This window comes from Pleurodeles waltl, chromosome 12 (assembly GCF_031143425.1).
Source record: "Pleurodeles waltl isolate 20211129_DDA chromosome 12, aPleWal1.hap1.20221129, whole genome shotgun sequence".
In the NCBI taxonomy this organism is placed as follows: domain Eukaryota; kingdom Metazoa; phylum Chordata; class Amphibia; order Caudata; family Salamandridae; genus Pleurodeles; species Pleurodeles waltl.
Genome location: NC_090451.1, coordinates 360,048,799 through 360,072,782, shown reverse-complemented (window position 1 = coordinate 360,072,782; position 23,984 = coordinate 360,048,799). Strand labels below are relative to the sequence as shown.

At 44.1% G+C, this 23,984-nt stretch overlaps 1 protein-coding gene across 3 annotated transcripts in view; it reads left to right on the top strand.

Annotated features, from left to right (window-relative positions):
- Positions 1 to 23,984, top strand: part of PHKB (phosphorylase kinase regulatory subunit beta) — a 1,122,330-nt gene that overhangs the window by 484,905 nt on the left and 613,441 nt on the right. For all 3 annotated transcript variants that reach the window (XM_069216595.1, XM_069216596.1, XM_069216594.1), the window contains one exon: positions 20,274 to 20,369. In XM_069216595.1, the coding sequence (XP_069072696.1) occupies positions 20,274 to 20,369 (96 nt within the window). The remainder of the gene's footprint in view (positions 1 to 20,273; positions 20,370 to 23,984) is intronic.

The window sequence follows — 23,984 nt, the reverse complement described above, 5'->3', positions numbered from 1 at the left end:
GGATTCCTTGACATTTACAGTTCGTTTTAACATTTTCAGTTGTATATTTAGCCACTTGATTTACATACTCTTTATTAATCTGTTAATATTAATTTTCTAAGCAGTTGCAGACCCCTTGAGGGGGCTTGGTGGAATCCCTGGGATCCGCGGACCACACGTTGGGAACCACTGTTCTAAGGTATCAGACAAGTAGTTGGGGCTGTGCCATGGATGGCTTGAAATACCAGCGCAGCAGTTTGTAGAGGGTTCTGTTTTTATTAGAGAGCAAGCAAACAAGATGTCTGCAAGATGAAAGAATAAATGGAGTCCCGGTGATGAGGTTCAGTACTTTATCCAGTGGTGAGAGTATTGGTGTAATCACAAAAGAAGGCTATTACAGTACTTTAGTTTATGCTCTGCTTTTCTCATTTTCAGCAGAAATGTTGCTCTTAGAGGTTTAAGATATGTAATTTGAACCCTCTGTCCCTTAGATGAGAACTAAATCACACTCTTCACATTTAGAAAGCACCTAAAAACGCAAACCGTCCCCCTCTACCGACATAAGATTGACCTCCAGGCCCATAATATGTGCAAAGGCTTCCTAACTATTATGTCAGCTGCTGCCCTATTCTGTGATCAGTTCCATGCCTCCTTTACTTTGTCTAATGTTAAACCTATCAAAATGTTTTGTGTAAAGAGCCCTAATACTTTGTGGTCAGTGCATGTGTGGTAGGTAGAACTGTTGAGCACAATATCAATACATGTTGGGTGACCTTAGCTTTCATGCTGGTTTCGAATGACATCTTATCCGTTATAGAATCTCTTAAATATAGTCAGCATGGTAGTAATGAGACTAGGACAATTTTTTAAGAGCAGCAAAGTAATCCTTGAACATTACTACCCTAGTGTTTTTAAGAAAAATAATGAGTAATGGGTTGGGTCAGACTGGCAATCTGGCAGTGCCAAAAGGGCTGGTCTAAAAGATCAGTGTGCGGTTATTTTATTGTCTGGTGGGCCAGTTTTCACTGTTGATTTGCCTGATTTTACCACAGACATAGCTTGCAGGATGCCCTTATAGGTGTCTCCCATACCTTGAAAAACACCTATACAGCATGTCTATCCAAGTTAGTAATCGTGTTTTTTTGATGGCACAGAAGCTTATAGTTTCCTCCTAGCAGCCATATACAGATTCTTTTCTACCTTCGACTTACATTGTTATTTAATGTTTTAGCTATTTGGATGTCACAAAGTTTGTCATTAGTATAGCTTTGCAGTTCTGTGTGGAAGATTCCTTAGCATGCAATTCTTGAGACAGCCATAGCAGACCAGATGCATTGGCCTGCAAGTCGTCACAGAACTCTCAATGGGCACTAACTGCACCCTCAAGGAGCACTTTGCCAAACAAAGACAGCCTGGTACCACTTCTCTCCTCTAAAGAAAGAGAAATCGTTCCTTCCGGAAAGCCACTTCCGAACTGCTGTTCAAGCCCTTGTAGTCTCACAGCTGAATGGTGGTAACTCCTCCATGCTCCCTGGTATCTTAGACGCCGCACTAGCATCTCCTAATGGCATCCTTGACGCAACAACACATCTCAACCAGGGCCTAAAGAAATATGATCATATATTCCACTGTTTATGGAACTCAACAGGCTCCCCTCACCAGCCCCAGTTTTGACTAAACTCCACCGGCTCCCCTTGCCAGCACCCACCATATTCAAAACCAGCTGTACCATTTATAAAGTCATCATGACCCGTACCACTGTTTATCTTGTAGACAAGCTCACCATCCCTGGTGGTTGTCAGCACTCCTGCCAGTAATCAATTTGAGCCAGTGACTGCCAGTGGTGGCCACTGGCACTCACTTTTGGGGTCCACACTTGTTTTTCCACAGCAGAAATTTACAAGAGCAAGAATGGGAAAACCAAACACAGGGGCAAAAAGGAGGAAGTAAAAGATGAAAGAAAAAGAAAAGTCACAAAGGATGATAATGGGAAGGTGCAAGAGTGAAATAAACAGGCACGGAGTGTCTGGTAGTGGATTAAAGAGGAATGAGGTACATTCAAGACTATGCAGCCTTGGTATTCAGCACGCTGACATTTAATAATGCAGACCACATGCTTCCGAGTAGAACTTTGGTCACAGGTATTTTTGTTTTTGTTTTACACAAATAAACCACTGACTCCTGCTGCCACGACTCCATCTGAATGCAGACTAAGAAGTGTAAAAAAGAACAAGCATTGGCAAAGCCAATAGGTCTCGCCTATGCAAGATATATTAACTTTGCTTTGTTAATGTGTTTTAGCCATGTTGTATACCAGTGTGGCTTCTGTACAGCATGGCTAAAAGTTAGAGGCATAGAGTGGAGTGTTTTTGAGTGGAGTGCCATTGAGTGGGGTGTCATAGAGTAGAATGGCATAGAGTGGAGTAAAGTGGCATGCAGTTGTGTAGAGGGAGTGGTGTGGAGTGGCAGAGTGGTGTAGAGTGTTGTGGGGGAGTGGATTGCAATATAGTGGATTTTTTTTAGAGGGGGACATAGAGTGTCGTAGGGTGGATTGTTTTAAAGTGGTGTAAGGTGGAGTGGCAGAGTGTGTCAGAGTGGCGTGGAGTTACGTGGCATAGAGGGAGTTGCATACAGTGGAGTAGAGTATTGTGAAGTAGAGTAGATTGTTGTGGATATGCATATATTGGAGTAGAGGGAGTGGAGTGGAGTGGAGTAGAGTGGTGAAGAGTGGAGTAGATTGTCCTAGAGTGGAGTGGCATGGAGTGGAATAGAGTGTTGTAGTATGATGTGGCTTAGAGTGACATAGTGGAGTACAGTGTTATAGAGCAGAGTGGAGTAAAGTGGCCTAGAAGGAGTTACGAAGAGTGTTGTAAAGGGACTGAGAGTGTCATAAAGTGGAGTATCATAGGGTGAAATAAAGAGTCATTGAGTGTTGTGTCATAGAATGTCATGTCAGAGTGGAGAGGCATAAATTGGAGGTGAGAGGAGTGATGTGTTGTAAAGTAGAGTGGGGTGTCCTAGAGTTCTGTGGACGGGCATAGAGTAGTGTGCTTTCCTAATTTTGATATATGCTGAAATATCTGCAAAGTACAAATATATACATTACATTTTGTTGTGTGCTAGAAAAAGCTTTCCTTTGCTAGTCACTTAAATTTCCTAACTTTCACACCCCAGACTGTCAGATTAATCCTCTAACTTTCAAGTCAGAGAAAGAAAATTAAAACACTAAGCTCCTTCGGATGACAGAGCCTGGCATTTGACCTCTGTCTTTGAATGGACAGCAAATGTGACAAGGTAAAAACAAAATGTAAAGGCCTGTTTACAGAAAGCGAGCACTCGTGAAATAATATTATAAATAGGCTATGCTCCATGAGAGGGACAAACTCAAGCTGGACATCCCAAAACAAATAAAGCCATCAAATAAAAAGCAAGCAAACATAAGTTATAGAAACACAAAGCCAATAGTAAGCAATGGGCTTGAATGCATTCCCAGGGAAGTTTTCAGAATGTCTGCAAGAAATATACTGCAGCTCTCTGGTAGGTTTCAGCCTAAACAAGCATTTGCAATGCAGTAGGTCTCGCATATTTCGAACAAGTTGCCATCTTTTGACAACAGCGTCCAGGAGCAAAAAAACAAAACAAAAAAAAACGAGTGGAAACTGAGAAAAGATAACTTAATAAAATAAAATTCACTTTAAAAAAATAATACTTTGCAATTTTGTTTGTCCTGCTGGGTATATTTTTGCACGTCACAAGCCTTCTGTTTGTGGGCCAGTGGAAGTTAGAACAAAATAGTACCCAGTCACGTCAAGAGCAGCGGACGGACACTAATTAAGTTGAAATCAATTAGTGCTTGATCACTGCTCCACACAGAGGAACGGAAATTATGCCAGACATGCCTTGACAAATTACGAGGGTGTGAGGAAGAGTGCCACGCAAACCAACAAATGATGAGCGACAGGCGTGCTCCAAGCCCTTTACTGAACACAACTTCGTCTCGCATACGAGCGCTTGCACTCGCAGGTTTGACCCTAAAAATGAGGCAGCAGACCTTTCCTATCTGTGCACCCAGGACCTGGAACAATATCCGGACTGCCCCAACCCTGCTCTGATTTAGGGAGGAGTTGAAGAAGCACCTTGTTAGAGAACACTACATCACAATGCATTACCAGTTCACAAATCATCCATCTTTCCTATCACTTGTTGACTTTTTGCCTGTCTTTGACCCTTTACAGTGCTCTGCTGCCTTTTGGCTTGATTTGTGCCATGGAAATACCGCAGTCGTAGATACATACATAACTTGTGCAATGTGCGCTGAGTTGTTGGTGTGAATACCACAAGGTACAACAGAAAAACAAAAGGAAATAGGCACAGTATTTATTTTTGTGTTGGGACATCGCCTTACCCCTACAGAGAACCCCCCACTGGAAGCGATTACGTCTGTTATTGATAGTTTTCTGAACAGACAATTTCCTCACTGTGACAAATGTCGAAAACATTCAAAACTGCCCTGCATCCTTGAAGCCAGCTCGATGACTTGGAAAAAAATGATAGAATGCTAAATTCCAGGCACTTATTTGAAAGCTTTCAGACTGCCTTGTTTTGCTGTTCAAAGATGTCTAAGGATAGAGCCATTACATGGTACTCTTTCTGAGACGTGTCCCGGAATCTGTCCTTCCTGAAGCTTACATTTCAGTACGCCACCGAGCAAAATCGTATATACCAGTGGTTCCCAACCTGTGGGCCGGGGACCCCTGGGGGTCCGCGAAGCCTCGTCAGGGGGGCCGCGGCAGCTTAAAAAATGTAATAATATTAGGTCCTAGCTATCAGTATTGACTCAGTGGGGGTCCCCTGGTTCCAATAATGATTCAGTGGGGGTCCCCGGGCTCCAGTACTGATAAAATGGGGGTCCACAGAAGTGAAAAGGTTGGGAACCACTGGTATATACGGTGAGTGCTTAGGAACTGCTTGGCCTCCATTCCTTTTCTCAAACCTAGACCATAAAAGAAAAACTTGACATTCATACTCAATGGGAAATAAAAATGCGAACAATGCATTGTATTACCAAGGATCCAACCTATGACCCGGGTTGGTGTTATTAAATGATCTTTGTAAAGAAATGGACTAATAAATTAAATTTAGTGGGCAACAAAGTAATTAAATTGCGCCTTTACATTTCCTTTACTTGAAAACATTATTTTGTAAATATTTAATTTTCCTGCAAGGCGGTCAAGAACCCTAGCCGCAGATCAATGTATATTTTTTAATGACAACATTTTATTGATTTTATTCAATTTAGATACACCAGACGTTTACAAAATAAACCGCATAGAACAGCAAATGTCCGACTGGCTGACAATGTAAAATAATATTGTAAGGTTAACAGTAGCAAATACAATAACAAAACTTCCCCTTACTTCCGACCATCACCATTCACAGCCGCTTCCCTCTCCCCTGGCGGCCCCAGTTCTTGTCTTGTTTGTGAAGGACCGAATTTCGTAATCTAGAGAATGCCAATGATTTTTAACCCTTTAAAGGGCAATTCCCTGGTATTGCCCCCATGTGACCCATATTTTGTAGTGTTTGAGTGGGCAGCCTCCAGCTTTATTTATGGGAATTTCCAGGCTCATAGAGCTGTCCAGCTCAGACTTCCACCTCTCCAAGGACGGCGAATAACAATCTTTGAAAGCCATGACAGTGTCCCTCTTTGCCAGCACCAGTCCCAGCCACAGCATTGCAGTGGGTTATCTGTTCCCAACTATCTCCTCCATGGCTTTGAGGAGGACAAGTTTAGGATCTCGTGGTAACGTTCAACCCAGCACCATTTCCAGACATGACAACATCTTGTCCCAGAATAGGGTTAGCCTTCAGCATGACCAGGATGTATGGAAAAAATAGCCCCTTTCTTCTGTGCAATGTAAGCAGGTCGGATGGGCCACGGCTCTCATTTTCCATAACAAGTCCCACGTGTGGAGGTATTTCCATTGTATTAAACAGAAATGGGAAGCAATCGCTGCTTTGCGGGGGAGACCCAAACATCCCTCTAGTATCGCCCGACAAGTTTCCCCAGATCTCCAGTCCATGCTTATCTTAGTCGGTCAAAAGTGTCTTGTGTGCGGACCACTAATGCTCAATATACCTGTGAGATTTTCTGACTAGTCAGCTCCCCAGAAGTATTTTGGCTTACAGTGGGCTATAGTCCGGGATGTCTGTAAGCCCCTTGATTTAGGGAATAAAAACATGCCGTATCTGCAGCTACCGAAAGAATTCTGAACAGTTTAACTCATATTCCGCCTGCAGTTCTGGGGAGGATTTCACTGTCAGGCCTGACAGGAAATCTCCCAACCCAGAAATGCCTAGTTTATATTAGGGTTTAATGCCCTGTAAAGCCGTAACCTTTGATGGCTGGGTGCCATACCATAGTGGAATTTCTTCTGACAGGTATCATGCCCACCAAAGAACTCTATCAGTCTCCCTCCAAACCTGAAAGATCCCCTTTGTTGCTACCGGACGGTTGCCTAGTGGGGTCCTGCTCTGCCCGTATAACAGAGACAAATGTGGGATATCCTGTATTGCCCATTTCTCAGTAGCAAAGGTGGGTTTTGGTCATGGTATTAAACCACCATTTGTTTATGGCAATGAGGTTGGACGCCATGTATTACAATTGTATGTCTGAGATTGAGATACCTCAGCCGTATATGAATTTATAGTATTAGGAGAGGGCTGTCTGTGGAATATGGTGCCACCAGCGGAAGTCGCAAAGCAAGATGTCTAACTTCTTGAAAAAAAGAGTGTGAGCGGCAAGGGGTAACTTTGTAGCTGGTATGTAAAACGGGGCAAAATAACCATTTTATATATAGCAAAGCACCTCAAAATTGAAAAACAGTGCCCTTCCAAAACCCAAGGTCACAGGGTCAACCACTTCAGGTGTAAAGGCCAGTAAGGGTCTCCTGTCACACATACCCCTTCGTGCTGGAAGCCATTACGGATAACTTGTATGCTGTTCGTCCATCCAAGCACCAGCGAAGGTACGACAGGGGATATATTAAGTATTTGGTCTTTTTAAGTTAGCCCAGAGAAGGTCCCCAAATCCCCAAGAATCTGGAGGTCCCTGGGCCCAGAATCAGAGGGGGTGGGGGGGGGGGAGAGTCTTTTTGGAAGATTAGCACATCACCTGTGTATAACGTGATCCTATCTGCGATCCCAGGTGCCCATTCTAGACCCCTGCCCAGGGTATCTACCCTCTACTGTCCTACCAGGGGTGCAATCATGAGCACAAATAGTAAGGGTGATAATGGGCATTCCTATCTCATCCCCCAGTGTAGTGGGAATGGAGCGGCCAGCACCCTGGCTTGTAGATCAGTGTACAGAAGTCTTATCCAGTTAAGGACTTCAGATCCGAAATGCAGTTTGCGCAGTAGGCAAAACAGATAATCCCGCTGGACAGAGTTGAATGCTTTTTGGAGGTCAACTAGCAGAAGTGCATGGGGTCATGGTAGACTATCCACCAATGCCAGTGCATTTCATACATGTCTGCTGTTGTGGCATGTTGCCCTCCAAGGTATAAAACCAGATTGGTCAGCAGGGACCCAAGGTGGTTTTTACTGTGGCCCATAATTTGACTTCCATATTCAGAAGGAGGCTAAGACGATAGGATGAGTAGTTGTTCAGTGGGTTTCTCTGTTTAGGTATAACTGCAATTTAAGCAGCTTGAAGAACAGGGGGGAGCATGCCTGCCTCCTGTGCCCTTTGGACGCCCTGCAGAGAGGGTATAGAAGCATCCCTCTGTATAGTTTAAAGAACTCCACGAGAGGCCGTTGGAATTAGGTTTGTTGGACTGGAGCTGAGACAGGAGTTTCCCTAGCTCCTCACAGGTGATGTTCTTATCCAGAGCTTTGTGCTCTAGTTCCCACAGAGGGTGTGTGGATAGATCTTTGACAAAATCTTGGAGGGCCTCGGGGTTCCTCTACGGCGATGGGGCATATAATGCTGTGTAGAGTGTAGCAAAGCTTTGGGTGATAACCGGATCTTCCGTATGTCTGACCCCCATCAGTTATCTATGCAGTGAGTGTGCTATGACCCTATTAGTACAGAGCCAGTGTAAGGTCTTGCTAATTTTGTTGCCCCACTGTTAAATGCGATTCTGCATGGCGAGTCACGCAGTCTGAGCCTCGTCCATAAGCAGCTGACTGTTTGTTTGTGCAATAAGTCCCTGAGTGTGGTGAAAGAGCTAGATGTGACATAAGTTGTTTCCAACTGTAAGATGAGCATATCTAAGTCAGTCATTTCCTGCCTGCGATTCTTGCGCCTTCCTAAAACATGGCTGATGATCTCCCCTCTAACTGTGGCCTTACTGCTTCGCAGAGAACCTCCAGGGACCCAGCTATGTCTTCATTCATGACTAAGTAGTGTGTTGTGGCTGTATTGATATGAGTCTTGGTTTCGGCATCTTTTAGCCACCATGCATTCAGACTCTAGCCCAGCCCAGAGAGTGGTTGGCGTAACTGCAACTGTAGTTCCACGGTAGTGTGACCTGAAAGTCCACAATCATATACGTGTGCATCTTGAATCCTGTGGGATTTTGAGGCAGGCAGGAGGTAGTAGTCTAATCTGGAAAAGACTTAATGAGCTCCAGACTAGAAGTGTAGCCATAGACCCCCAGGTGCAGGGCCCACCACGCATCCATGAGGCATATGACCTTAGTGAATTGCACAAGAGGGGACATTCCTCTTCCAGCGCTCCCTGTCTGGGAGGTCCTGTCCAGTCCATAATCCCCCCCCACCCCAGCCTTACCCCCAGAACCCAGCGTTCAGTTGTGAACTGTGTCACTAAGGTCCCCAATGTTTGCAGGAAGTAATTTTTGACTGAAGGGGAGGTGTAGACACTAGCTATCGCTATAGGGTATCCATGGAGAATACTGAATATGGCAGCTTATTGGTCAACATTTTTGTGCCAGGGTTTGCTGACTGTCAGTGGAAAAGTGGAATGTAACAAGGTGGCCATTCCCTATGACCCTCTGGTAAAGCCCGTATGGAAACCCTGTGCATAACCCTTGCGTAAAAGAACCAGGTGTTTGGCGCCCATTAGATGTGTTTTTTCTACAAGGAGTATGTTAGCAATATATATTTTTGCCCATTTCAGCACTGAACCTTGTTGTATAGGGTCCAGGATGCCATTAACATTTTGCGTGAATAAATGTGTGGTGTCCTGTACAACGCCGCCAAGCTGGTTGACCATGGAGGGGGCCGGTGGAAAGCTGTTGGCTGAGCTAGGGAAGCATTCTAGGCCTCGGGGTCAGTGGTGACAAAGTATCCTTGTGTCTGGTGTGGGTACAAAAAGAAAAAGAATACAAAATAATAATGCATTCCCCCTCCCTAGTACCTCGAGAACATAAAGTACCTGTCCTGGAATAAATTATCAACTGTCGACAACCGAGGCAACCAAAACTCAATCTTGTCTCTCTTCACCATCCTCTAAAACAATCCCAGCAACACAATCCAGAAAAGCAAGAATAAATAGATAGGGGGTCTAGGTTGTCAACAGTATGCCCTTTCTGTCTATTGACAAAGGTAATGTAGTAAGGGCAGGTACAAGAGAATGGAAGGGTCGGGGCCACTTCTCCCATCTGGCTTTGGTCGGAGGTAACCTCCTATGTGTCAGGTCTGGCTCCATGGATCTCGAACAGCATGACCTTGGCAAATCCATTAAGTCAGTGGCAGAGTAGTGCCACCACCACATACACTGGAACCAATGCAGAAGCCGCCCCAGCCCATCCTCTCTTGTTGCAGTGAGTGGGCAAGAAAGGCATCTGAAAAGGGTCTCTTCTCTAGCCTTGTCCAAGCTGCTTCCTGTGTATCAAAGAACAGTGTTCTATGCTGATAGATGACTTTGTCATGCCAGAAAAAGCAACATGGATTGGAGTTGTACGGCTCTCAACTTCTGTTTGACGGCCAGAAAAAAACAAGTAGATGAGGAAAACGATCACCCAAGCAGAGTAACTTTTCCAAGTCTTATGTTGCCAAGAGGCCTTAAGGATCGCATCCTGAGCAGCGAAATTGTAGATGCAGGTGGTAATAGGGTGAGGTGGAGCCCCAGGCATAGGCCTATGTGCCAGGGATCAATGTGCTCTCTCCATCGAGAAGTGGGAGATATCTCCCGTTTTGGAATCCATGAAGACAGCCAGGTAGTCACAAATTGCTAAAGAGACATTCCCTTTGCTCCCTTCTGGACCCTCACTATTTGCATATTGATGTGCCGGGAGCCGCCCTGAGCATTCTCTGCCTGCAACCCAAGCTGATGTTTTGTTTCCTGTAGGCTCCTAATTGTAATTCGCAGTTCACTCAATCTTGTTGGCGGCTGAATCTAGCACCACCTGCCCCAGTGGTTGAATATTACATCAGACAAATGGGTGCTTTAGGTTGCGCATAAGTGTTACGCCCTACCATTAGTGGAAACGCCTCCGCTCAGGCGTTTTTGGACGAAGGAGCCATCAAGACGGTGTCAACATCAGACTTTGTTTGTGGTTTTTATTTTGAAAACTTTCTGACGTTGAAAAAGGATGGAGGCCTACGTCCTATACTAATTCTGCAACCTCTCAATTACTTCCTGAAAAAAAAAGATAAATTCAAGAGGCTCACGTTGGCTCAGGTTCTATGTGCCGTGGATCCTGGATGTAGGGCTGAACCTGCAGTATGTGTATTTCCACTTCTCTTCCAGGGGATCCTCATCAATAGTCATAAACATTGAATATTCCCGCCCTTGTGCGGGGACCCCGGAGCATATATAAAATACACACATATTATACATGTGTAAAAACAGCAATGCGGGCTATAATGTTAAAACAGGCTAAAATGCTTTATTTCTATGAAGTTATTTTTTTTAAAAAATTTTTTTTATATATTATAAAATTACAATAGAGAATAAATATCTACCTAAGCCCCCAAAACTGGGCTTAGGGAAGTAAGCAGCAGTAAACTCTAGAGAAAAAGAGAAAAAAACTGCATTGAAAAACAATGGAGCATTCTTAGCCAATAGGCTGCATGCAGGTTAACACAGGGGAACCATAAAAACTTTGGCACCGTGCCTTTAAGACCCTGAGCACCTCCAGTATCCCACCATGCCTCAGGGGTGAAGGGAAGGTGACAGTTGGTTCACAGTTAGGTCAGTTCTTTTTTCCGGCTTCTTCTGAGAGGATCCTGGAGCATTGAGCTCTCAGTTTTTTCTGATTTTTTTCCAGAAAAATCCTTTAAAAAGCGTTTTTTCCTGTTTCATTCGACAGATAACATCTTTGTCTGTGTTTGGCAGTTTTTTCCTGACAGGAAAATGCCTTCACTTTTTGTCAAATGCCCTTCTTGTGGGAAGAAGAAGGCCCATTCAGACCCACACTCTCTTTGTATTGTGTGCCTGCCTCAGAGTCACTGCCCTGACACTTGCAAGCACTGCAAAAATATGTCAAAGAGGACTCTGAAGGACAGAGAGAAGATCAGGCTACATGGGCTTCATGAGAGGCAGAAAACATCGTCCTCCTCTCTTCCCAGGCAACCAGCAGCCATTCTCAGGAGAGAATGGCTAGGTCGACGTCAGCAGGTAGGAAAGTACCTGTTTGTTCCTCGTCGACGTCGTCGCTGCCACCGTCTCACCGGCATAGATCGCCGTCGACGGCGAAAGACCCGACGTCGAAGGATACGGCGTTGAGGGAACACCATCGCAGGGGCAGATCTCCGTCGACGGCAGCCCGCCGATCGACGTCGAGCCATCGCCGGCGTGCCCTGTCGCCGCCAAAGGCTGTACGCCCCCCGACATCAAGAGACGCAACGTCGAAATCGCCACGACGGCATGAGAGACATCCGCCGTCGACCTCCCACCGCTCCACGTCGAGGCACACGACGGCGAGTAGGTCGAGGTCCAAAGATCGCCGTTCGACGTCAAGGCACTCTACGTCGAGGCACTCAACGTCGAGGCAAGAGCATCCGATGGGGCGCCCTTCGACGTCGACGCAGCCATCGACGTCGACACAGGTTTTACCTGTCCTACAGGGAGTAGAACATCGCCCTTCGCCAACAGACAAGGCCGCACCATCTCAGGGTTTGCGAGTCTCTAGGTCTTCAGGTCAATTCCCAAAAGTCAACATTGATTCCAACACAGAACCTTCACTACCTGGGAGCAATAATAAACACAGAACTCCAAAGAGTGTATCCTTCGGAGGAACGACTATCCTCAATAGACAGGAAGTGTCAGGACCTGTTGAAAGCCAACGCACCTACGGCACGTCAGGTGACATCGCTGCTGGGCTCCATGGCATCATGCATCTTCATTGTCCCAAATGCCAGACTGCACATGAGGCCTCTCCAAGAGGCATTGGAGAGCAACTGGAGCCAAAGGACAGGTCGCTGGGAGGACAGAGTGCGACTACCGGCAGCGGCACTTCAGTCATTGAAATGGTGGATGCACAGACCTCACCTGTCAATAGGTGCTCCGTTTCACCAGGTAGTTCCATCCGACACTCTCGTAACGGATGCGTCTCTTCAGGGATGGGGGGGCTCATCTGGGTCCCCTTCAAGCTCAAGGCCTGTGGTCAGACAAGGAAAAGCAGTACCACATCAATCTGCTGGAACTCAGAGCGGTCCATCTGGCTCTCAAGTCTTTCACACCATTGATTCAGGGGAAAACTCTCCTAATACAAACGGACAATACAACCAAGATGTATTATTTGAACAAACAGGGGGGAACGAGATCCCTACCCCTATCTCGAGAGTCCTAAACGATATGGCATTGGCTCCTGGCCAGAGGAATGTCACTTACAGCGGTTCACCTGCCAGGACAACAAAACGTGGAAGCAGATTTCCTGAGCAGACACCTAGAGGACGCACACGATTGGGTCCTACACGGCGAAGTCGTCGAATACATCTTCGCTCAATGGGGTCGACCTCAATTGCATCTCTTCGCAGACGAAGTAAACAAGAAATGCCCAGACTTCGCATCCAGGTTCTACCGTCCAGGATCTCGGGGGAATGCCCTGTTGATCAACTGGTCAGGGATATTTCTCTACGCCTTTCCACCGATTCCCCTCATACCGGCAGTGATCAACAAACTTTACAGAACCAGAATGATTCTTATAGCGCCACAATGGCCCGTCAATTCTGGTACACAGATCTCCTCAACCTATCCGAAAAACCTCACAGGAGGCTGCCGTGCAGACCGGATCTTCTGAGCAGAATGGAGGGCAGGATTCTGCATCCCAACCTACCCTCTCTGAGCTTAACAGCATGGCTCCTGAATTCCTGCAGTATGGGCACCTAGGGCTCTCACAGGAGTGTATGAACATCTTGAAAGAGTCCAAACGACCTTCCACGCGGCGTTCTTACGCTTTTAAGTGGAAAAGATTCTACATATGGTGCTGTCAACAAGGCCAGAATCCCATACGAGCTCAGGAGGATGTCATACTGTCCTATTTACTTCATCTGGCAAAGTCCGGTCTGCAGGTATCATCCATTAAGGTACATTTGTCTGCCATTACAGCCTATCGTAAGTCACCTTCTCAGGAATCCTTCTTTACGAAACCTGTAGTCAAGGATTTCTTAGAAGGTTTGAAAAAAGTTTTTCCGCCAATTCGGAGACCATCTCCTCCATGGGAACTGAACATAGTATTGTCAAAACTTATGGGCCCTCCTTTTGAGCCTATACACAAGGCCTCTTTACAACACCTTACGTGGAAGACGGCTTTTTTGGTGGCCATTACTTCGGCGAGGAGGGTCAGCGAAATTCAGGCTTTGTCTTCCAAAGAACCGTACACGGTTTTTCACGACAATAGAGTGGTTCTGCGAACTCACCCATCTTTCCTTCCGAAAGTGGTGTCAGAATTCCATATCAATCAGACTATATCTTTACCAACTTTCTTTCCCAATCCGGAGACTCCGGCAGAGAAAGCATTGCACTCCTTAGACTTGAAAAGAGTGCTGAAATTTTATTTGGATAAAACAAAATCGATTAGGCATTCCAACCGATTGTTTGTAAATTATGGTCATTTGAGGACAGGAGAGGCAGCATCTAAACAAACTATATCAAGATGGATAGTTTCTTGTATTGTTAATGCTGACCAGCTGGCTAATAAACAATTACTAGCTAGGCCTAAAGCGCATTCCACAAGGGGAAAAGCGGCTACTGCTGCCCTCCTTAACAATGTTCCAATATCTGAGATTTGTAAGGCTGCTACATGGAAGTCTGTACATACGTTTACTAGACATTACTGTTTGGACTCAGATGCAAGAGGGGATGCCCAAGTGGGGCAGGCCTCTCTGAGAAATGTATTTGCATAATATGTATCTATTCCTGCACTTCTATTAGACAGTCCACAGAGTTTAGGGATGGGCTTGCTAATCTATTCAATGTTTATGACTATTGATGAGGATCCCCTGGAAGAGAAGGATAAGTTACTTACCTTTAAATCCTAGTTCTCTTCCAGGGGTATCCTCATCAAAGTCATAAACAACCCACCCTACTCCCCGGACTCACGTCTCCTAGAAGTGCAGGACAGACTGTTTTTCGAATCAGTTACACAGATTGTCACCGTAAAAAAGTACTGACCTAACTGTGAACCAACTGTCACCTTCCCTTCACCCCTGAGGCATGGTGGGATACTGGAGGTGCTCAGGGTCTTAAAGGCACGGTGCCAAAGTTTTTATGGTTCCCCTGTGTTAAGCTGCATGCAGCCTATTGGCTAAGAATGCTCCATTGTTTTTCAATGTAGTTTTTTTCTCTTTTTCTCTAGAGTTTACTGCTGCTTACTTCCCTAAGCCCAGTTTTGGGGGCTTAGGTAGATATTTATTCTCTATTGTAATTTTATAATATATAAAAAAAAAAAATAAAAAAAAAAATTCATAGAAATAAAGCATTTTAGCCTGTTTTAACATTATAGCCTGCATTGCTGTTTTTACACATGTATAATGTGTGTATTTTATATATGCTCCGGGGTCCCCGCACAAGGGCGGGAATATTCAATGTTTATGACTTTGATGAGGATACCCCTGGAAGAGAACTAGGATTTACAGGTAAGTAACTTATCCATCCCCATCATCCTGGTCCACAGGTCACAGTGTCCATGAGCATTTTGCTGTGCTCCTCTTTGGCCTTGCATACGCTCATTGGGTGGTCACAAAAGTGATGGCAGTAGTTGTGGCCTATCTTCGAAGTTTAGGGATTCCAGTCTTCTCTCATTTTAGAGACTGGCTGTTGACGGCAGGCTCACCCCAGGCAGTTGTCACCCACCTCCAGACTATGGCAAATCTTCTGCATTCATTGGGGTTCACTTTTGACATGCTGAAATCACACCGGACTCTCGCTCAGACACTCCCTTTCATCTGAGCCATTCCTTCACAACATCACATCTGGTATAATTGGGAAATGATTGTGATTGTTTCCGCTCCTATCCTGGATTTCAGTGAGACTGACTCTGAGGCTTCTAGGTCTCAAGGCCTCTTGCGTCCTACTGGAACATCATGCCTGATGGCATATGTGGGCTGTGCAGTGAGACCCAAAGTCTCATTGGGCACATCATCAATGGACTCTTTCTGGCCTGGTCTAGACACAGAGGGAATTGCGAAAGTGGTGACTGACGAACTGTAATTGGGTCAGCGGCAAACCCCTCTCCCTTTCCCACCCGGAGCACACGGTGCTGACAGACTTGGGGCTGCCTTCTGGGAGAGATGGAGGTCGGAGGCAGAGTCTCATCTCCACATCAACTTGTTGGAGGTGAGGACTCTTTGCTTGGAATTGAAAGCCTTCCTCCAGGCTATCAAAGGACGGCTGGTGCAGGTATTTGCAGACAACACTGCTGCCATGTGGTACTGCAGCAAACAGGGTGGGGTGTGGTCATGGACCCTGCGTCAGGAGGCTCTGTGCCTCTGGACATGGCTGGAACGTTAAGACATTTTCGTGGTCGTGCAATACCTGGTGTGATCTCTGAACTCCAGGGTGGACAAACTCAGCTGTTAATGCCTCGTGGCTCACAAATGGTGTCTACTTCTATATGTGGTGCAAGGTCTTTTCGGAGACTAGGGAGAATCCTTGGGTTGAATTGTTTGCCACGCCCAAGAACATGCAATGTCAGCATTTCGGTGCGCTGGAGTTTCCAAAGCAGCTCTCAGTTGGAGACACGTTCCACCTCGAGTGGCACTCAGGACACCTGTACGCCTTTCTGCCAATACTACTCCTGCTCAGAGTTCTCAAGAAAATCAGGACCAACCAGGTCGAAGTCATCCTAAATGCTCTGGATTAGACACAGAAGTATAGTATCCAGAACTACTGAGCATCTGTCTTCAGGTCAGGCTGCCCTTGAGCCATGGTCTTTTGTTGCAGTAACAGGGCATGGTCCAATACCAGAACCTGTGCATGCTCCACCTTATTGCATGGAGATTGAGCGACGACAGTAGTGTTTACTACTACCAATGGTACCAATATTGCTAGGATTCAGTCATGCGTGGGGGCGTCAGCAATCATTGAAGCACACAGGAATTAATGTCCTCCATCTCCTGCTCTCTAATGCTCTACATGCAGTCCCATAGAATATGATGCCATACAAAGAAACCACAGCCAATGTAGGCTTTCATGATGTTACGTTGAGTCATTAAGAATCTTACACAGATGCTGATCGATAACATAACTGAATTGTCATAGGATGTTAATTGGACTTGATTTGTGGGGCAATAAAGATTTTATGTTATCTGTAGCTTTAGATAGTTCTCCTTCCTCAAGTCTTAGGAAGATTATGGGTAGCCTTTCTGGGGAACTAGTGTACAGTTTAGCAGGGATAAATCCCTTGTCTCCAAACACTTTCCTAAATCCCCACCATCTTAAGAGAAAAATGGGAGGCTATATATTCACAGAGCTCCACTACGAGAGTTATAATAGAATTAGCTGCGTCAAGATTAGCCGATTTTCTGGTGCTCTGGTGATGCAACTTCTGAAATACATGTTGCGTCTGTTCAAAGCAAGAGTGAATGTCACACATGCGCAAGTGGCAAAAGAAAGCCAAAGCTTTCTCACAGTCTGGGAAAATAGACTGATTATCTTTGTTTTCAGGCTTGCATCACTCTAAGCCTGTTCAGGGCGTTTATCTTCGGAGTGATTAAAGGGGTTGAGATGCCCTCTTCAGATGTGCATTCTGAGGACAGGTTTCTTCTTAGTTCAGCATTACTCGAAGCACATGTACACGTGACCCTGAATCCTGCAAGAATTCATTGTTAGCCAAAAGACAAAACCTACACCCACATCGTGAGAGGATGGATTTTCTTTTGTTTACCAACGTCTTGGCATTTCATAGGAACAAAATGTCAAATATATTTGCTGTTAGCTGCATGAGGAGAACAGTAGAAAAGCAGCAGGGCCTCTGTTATACTACGGCTCTTCTGTGTTTTGGTGAGGAGAGAGCGAGAGTCTCTTCTATTTCTATTTCTTTCTGTCGTCTGACACCGTGGTCTCTCTTCAACTCCTCTAGCTAATGTTACATCCTCATATTGGCTTTTTCTCACACACCCGCTGGCTCTTCCTCTTAAACGTGTCCTAAACTTTCTTCCACCCTGCCCTTCTTTCACTCCTCTCTCCCACACTTAATCTCTCTCTCCCTTTCTTTCTGTCACACAGACACATACACACCATCTAGCTGGGTCCTCCTCCTTCCTTTTCTGTGTTGTCCATTTCTATTCCTCCATTTCTCAAGGGATTGCATCATGTTTATAGCATCATTTGCAGTACATTGTGGTGTTCAGTATTTTTGTTTATGACAGGAGCCACCTTTCTCTCTTGACTTCAGCATGCCCCACCTCTCACAAAAATAAAATGTGGGGTTGCGTTTTGAGGGAGATTCTAGGGGTTGTATGTTGCCACATACCGGGGGCAGCTTGGTGGTGTGATTCTATCTCATGTGCAGGAATTCATGGGGTTGTGATAGTAGCATATTCCAGAACGTTTTGGTGGAACTTAGGGGTGGGTGAAACTCGCGTAATTCAGTGTAGTATAATAATGCAGAATTACAAGAATTCTGTGAGATTTCTCTTAATTACGCAAGCAGAGTAACTCCGCATTTAGCCCTATTTTTTAGCGCAAAAATACTTTCTCACGTCCAACATGGACTGAGAAGGCAGTTTGTACTAAGTGTGCTGTTGGGGTAGAGTTGTGCGTGCTGTTGAGGTAAAATATTCTCCCAAACTTACTCCCAGCATCTAGCGCTATTTTCTTAGCACAAAATGCACCCTTGCGTCCAAAATGGATGGAGGATGCATTTTCTATTAAGATAAAGCACTACATGCAGCAGAACAGAAATAGCAAGCACAAGCTGTTGCTAAGTTTGCTCTTGTGGTAGGATTGTTTTCCCTCAAATTACTCTTAATTACGTGAGCAGGCTTAGTTATGTTATTATCGATAATTCTACGTCAAGGAGTACTGCAGAATTACCAAAATGCTTCTGATTACGCCAGAATAATTACGCCCTGGCCTAGTGTAATTGTATTTTGGAGCATTATCATAGTTTTGCGTTGGTTTTCACTTCTACTGTTGAGCAGTGTGGCATGAGCCATGCAGACTTCAGCTTGCTTGTTGTACCTGCTGACATAGTCCTTACTGGCGCAGATGTAGAAGCTTACAGTCATTAGAACATGGAGATGAAGAAGGGGCAAGAGTCCACGAAGAAGTTCTGTACTGTTAATCGGAGAGATGGTGGAGGATTGAACAGTTGTTTCAGGATTTACTGGAAGGAGGAAGATAGTACTGTTTTGGGGAAATTATCAGGCTTTTGGAGAGGAGAAACTCGCACTATTTCAGTTAATTGTTCCAACTTTCAAAAGGCAGATCGTTCAATCTCTGTTTCTGCTATAGGTATTACAACTGCTACAACTATTTGTTTTGGAATAATCCAGACGATATCTATCTGATATAGAGGATGTGCACTCTCTGCTGGCCTTCACTCTTTTCTTTCTGTCTTATTTTTTTATTATAAATGTGCTATTGGAGAGTTACACCATCCTATTATGCATAGACCTATAAGTAGCATTCTGTGCTTTGCAGTGTCTCCCCTCTCTGTTGAGTGGGCGGCCTTTATCCCTACTGTTGTGAGTTCTAAGAAAAAAATCGGCTTAAATGCATCAGTTAATAAAGTACTAAAAGGAAATGTTAAAAGTGCCATGTTAAGGTGTGTTTGCTGCTTTATGAAGTTTCACGAGTATTTTATGATGCTGTTGCTTTATTCAAGATAGAGTTTTTTTTTTTTTTTTAGAGATTAAAGTAAAATATAGCAAACCTGGTATTTCTATTAAAAGTATTTTCTGCCCATCTTGGTCTTGAGAGCCTCTAACTGGGCAAGGGACCCAACAGAAATCAACCTGTTCTTCCTTGTGGCCTTCTGCCACTTTGAACCCCGGAGGCTTCTGCCTCTTAGTATTCACAAGTGGCTTAAACATGGCCTTAAATGCAATGATAATAACTACGGCGTAGATATGCAATGGCGAGTCACATCTGGCTACAGAAATCATGGGCAAAGCCTTCTGTTGACCATTCTTAAGAATAGTCACTATTGAGGTTGTGTGACGTGGCCCCATTGCCAATCAATCGGGGTACATTTATTTAACATATTACTTTTTCTGAGTTTTGGTCTGCAGACCAGCGTGCTTTATAACGGTTCTTCTCTGACGCATACCTTGTGTTGTGCCTGTATGTTTCTACTCCTAGTTGTCATTGGGAGCGCTTTCAGCTAGTGATCTATGACTTTGAAGCCCCTTAACTGACTGCTACAGCAATTCATTAATTTCCAACTGCTTAGTATGCAAATTACAGTTGAAACCCATGCCTGTTCCATCAATTCCAGAGTCCTGCGCTTTGGGACTGTAACAATCCTGCATATTAGTCGCGTCAGCTAATTTATCAACCACCTAACTGCCAGGGCACCGCCTCGTGATCACATTCAGCGAGGATTAAAAAGGTTTGGGGTTGCTGTTAAATTGTTCGGCTCTCAATTTGTTTAATTAAATTGTGTAGACGCTGAAGTATTTATAATTTGTCATAGTGTGCTGAAGCAATTTGCTGCATTATTTACTTATATTTTAAACCGCCATTTTGTTACTGAATTACATGCGTTGACACCCCTGGCCAGTCAACCAGAAAGAATGTTGTTATTGTTTTTTTTTTTTTTTTTACCATTGATCTGGAAATTTGTTAACTCAAGAAATTGTTGGAGTCCTCTGTATTATGTCTGTGGCTGATTGCTAAAGAACGAGTTGTCATATTAGTTTCCTTTCTCCCGCTTGCAGGGCTGCTCGTGGTCTGTGATATTTGTGGATTTCGACGCACATAACAGGAACAGACAGACCCTGTACTCGCTGCTCCCCAGAGAGTCCCGATCTCATGTAAGTTCATTTTCATTTGCCAGCCTCGCGCAGGACATTTCTTTTCAATCAGCCGGTTTCATTTCCTCCGTGGCCCAGTCCTGATGCTTTCTTGTCAGAGACCAATGGCTTGCTTCTGTTACATGTTCCTATACAGAATGACGTTTCAATGATCACACATTCAGAAATTCATTTCACAAGCAACGTACATGTCCCATTCCGTTCATTTGAAGTGAAGAAGCCGGTTAAACAGCGAGCGAGGCTGCTCTTTACGCAAGTCGATTATTTGGACCAGGTTGCGTTTGAAATCAACATCGTTTTAAAGATCTGCGTTAGCATGATTTTTTTTTCTTTGATTTCATGGGGAGGACTTTGTAGCATTTCTTCTTCTATACCATGCTCGTGTCCATATTAATTATTCAGTAGTAAATGAAAATGATTAGATATGTATAATCAGAATGGATACATGCACAATTATGCCACACAGGCCTACAGTTCAGATATGAGGGTGAGATGTACCGAAAAGGGGTAAAACCTTAGAAAACTGGCTTTATAATGGGGCGAGGCTTCGTCCCACAGAGCAGTGCTCCCTCACACTCTGCTGTTTGGTGCATCATTCCACCTCCTTTGTAGTGCTTACATTGACATGCACAAGGGACTATTTTATCTCTCAAACGTAAACTGAACTATTGCAGATTACATTGTTTGTCATACATGCATCCTATAGAGAAAACAAAATATATTTTTTCACTGTATTGTGCTTTTCTCATGTTATAGCCAGGACTTGGATTTTGCATGGGAGAGCACACTGATGAACAAGCAGTGACAACGGCATTCCGACTGGCTTTGCCAATGCTTGATGGTTTAGTGTCGTAGTTGAGCTCACATGGGCCAGTTTGACGACTATCATTAATCCAAAAAACATTCTCCATTTATAACTGTATTTATTTTTTGACTCTTGTTTTTTTTTCTGTTTTCCCCCAAAATAAATTGGTCACAATCGGACAGCAAATCTGTCACCTCTGCCTATAATAAAATTTTAACTGAACTGTTAAAACAATGATTTTGCTACACGGCTATTTACCTTAAAAAAACATAGAGTTTTAACACATTCTTCGCCCCATAACATAATTTCATAGGCACTAATTAATAGTAAGTAACTAAGTGTCTCTTAGGTAGTTTCCCTCATTTATCCTTAGGGAAGCATAAGTGGTAGTGCACCTATAACACGTCCCTTGGAAAGTTACACCATTCTGCTTTACATAAACCTATTAGTACACCGAGGCAACTGAATGGAATCCGAAATAAAATACCCTTCTATTCAGCAGTCATTTTAATAAGAACCTTCTTATTCCATGAAGTCCATTTAATCATATATTGTAAAATCAACTCATTATTGCAGATCACAAAGTCGAATACATGTAACAAAGTTCATTACAGCTCATCTAAAACAGTAGCATGAATAATTACAGTTAAATCAACAATTCATTGTGCCAAGACAGCTAGAGGTGTAGTGTGGTCAGTTTTTACGTATTCATTGCGCTTTAGCTTCAGTCTTTAGGCCTTTGTGCACTTTGCCCTGAATATATTTTATTCATTTGCTGACAGCTTAGAGCCTCTGTGCACTTTGCTCTACATGCTTTTTATTAGGCTTCGTACTGTTATTTTTCAAATAGCCAGTTCTACGGTGTTGTTTTTTTATTCATATCACACTGTTTTGTCTACTTCAGCACTGGAGTTCTCCATAACATATTTACTCTGTGCTTCAGTCAAGGATACAGTCTGATACATTGCCGATAGACGTGGTAGGAGTTTAGACTTGGCATTCCTGCGTAGGGACATTTTGTGATCACGATGACATGTTAGTTATAAAAACACTTCCTTGTCCCAATACACGGAAGAGAGAGATTCCAACCAGGGAACCACAACTAGACGCTGACTGCCTCGTTGCAGATGCTGAACCAAGATCACAGGTCTTTGCTCAGGTATGAGGGCTGATGTCTCCACAGTGATTCTGACAGGCAAGCTAGAAGCTTAACATGCTGTGCTCTAAATAGAACAAGCAGAGGGAGAGTAGAAACTGTTAGACAATATGATAGCTTTGTTCTTATGTTTTACTCTCCTGGTGACTATTTCAATCCTACTGTGTTGTATCGTTCTGGTTATTGCGGCTCACGCCTTAATATCTAAAATACAGTCGTTTTATTAAAACATTAAATAAAACTTATACTGTCTTTTTCATTTGTATATGAGATCATATTGGAAATAAGAGAGTTTGGTTTGGATCTGAGTAACCACGACTTCCCTGAGAAGTTCCAAAGATGTCATGCGCTCGGCTGCCAAATCATTTCTTCCTCGTGGGAGAAATGAGGCACTGCTAGTTAGCCGGAGCAAAAACCGGATTTAGGGTGACAGAGTTCTTTACACGTGGGTCAGACTCACTCTCCCACACCGTTATCGATCCTGCTGCCTAGAAATCCAGTAGTCCCATTTAGAATAATGAGAGCCCAAGCGACATGGCGCCAAACGCCATAATTTATGTATAACAAAGGAAAACATTAAGATAGAAGCCACAGAAGAGTATATACAAACACCCACAAAATCACATATACAGCTTCCTCTTTACAAAGTAGAATAACCAAAATGTTCAAATACCTCCATGAGCAATCCTTAAGGAATAAGGAGATTCTTATCAATCAATGTCTGCTCAATCTAAGGTCACTGTATCTTGGATTTGATTCAGGTGCCTCAATGTACTTTTAGGTCTATGCATGTTTGTAGTGATAGGGGGAAATATCTCTTGCATGAGTTCACCTGTCCCTGAAGAAATAAGGCAACTTTGCCCCGTTTTTCATTATTAACCATCCTACTTTGTATGAAGTGGCATTCTATATTGTTCCCCCTTCTTCAGTGTTGAACACAAACCTGATGAAGATGTCGACACATAAAAACATGAGGAGAAAAAGGAAATTCTATGTGTGGACCGGAAGCGAGGATTTTGCTGATCTTTCTTCACTTAATGAATAGCAGCGAAGAAAGATTAATAATAACAAACTACTGATCCCAAGAACACTAGGGATCAGGAAGTAAAAACAAGCACATCCAATAGGGTGAGGTACAACAGCCACAGCCAATCAGCACAAATGAGTCCCGTTGTAGTCTGTCGTCAGTATCTGCAACTCCTCTTTCTTCGCTGCTCGCAGCCGAGATAAGTGTTATGCTTTCATTTGTTTATGTTTACAAATGTATTCTATATATATTACTGTTTAAAGACATTTATTGACTCGTTTATATCTTGGGGAGCTGAATTCCCCTTTGTAGTCGCGGGAGCGTTTTTCTCCGCTCCTTCGCAACTGCTTTCTATTTGGTGCAACTCACTGTTGTGTGTCGGCTCTGCAGGGGGCGTTTGAACAGCTGACGCGCTCCAGCTCAAGCGCTCAGCTTAGAACGCTCTTTTCACACCTGAGCCCGTCACGTGATAGCGGAGTTCTGTTTGCGCGTAGTGATGCCCTTTTTCAGGGGTCTGTATTTTACATTTGTTTTTTTTTTTATTCAGACACCCCATACCTCAGGGTCAGTAGACCATTATCTATTTCTTTATGCCCTTCTACAAGGTCTGTATTGCCAACACTCTTG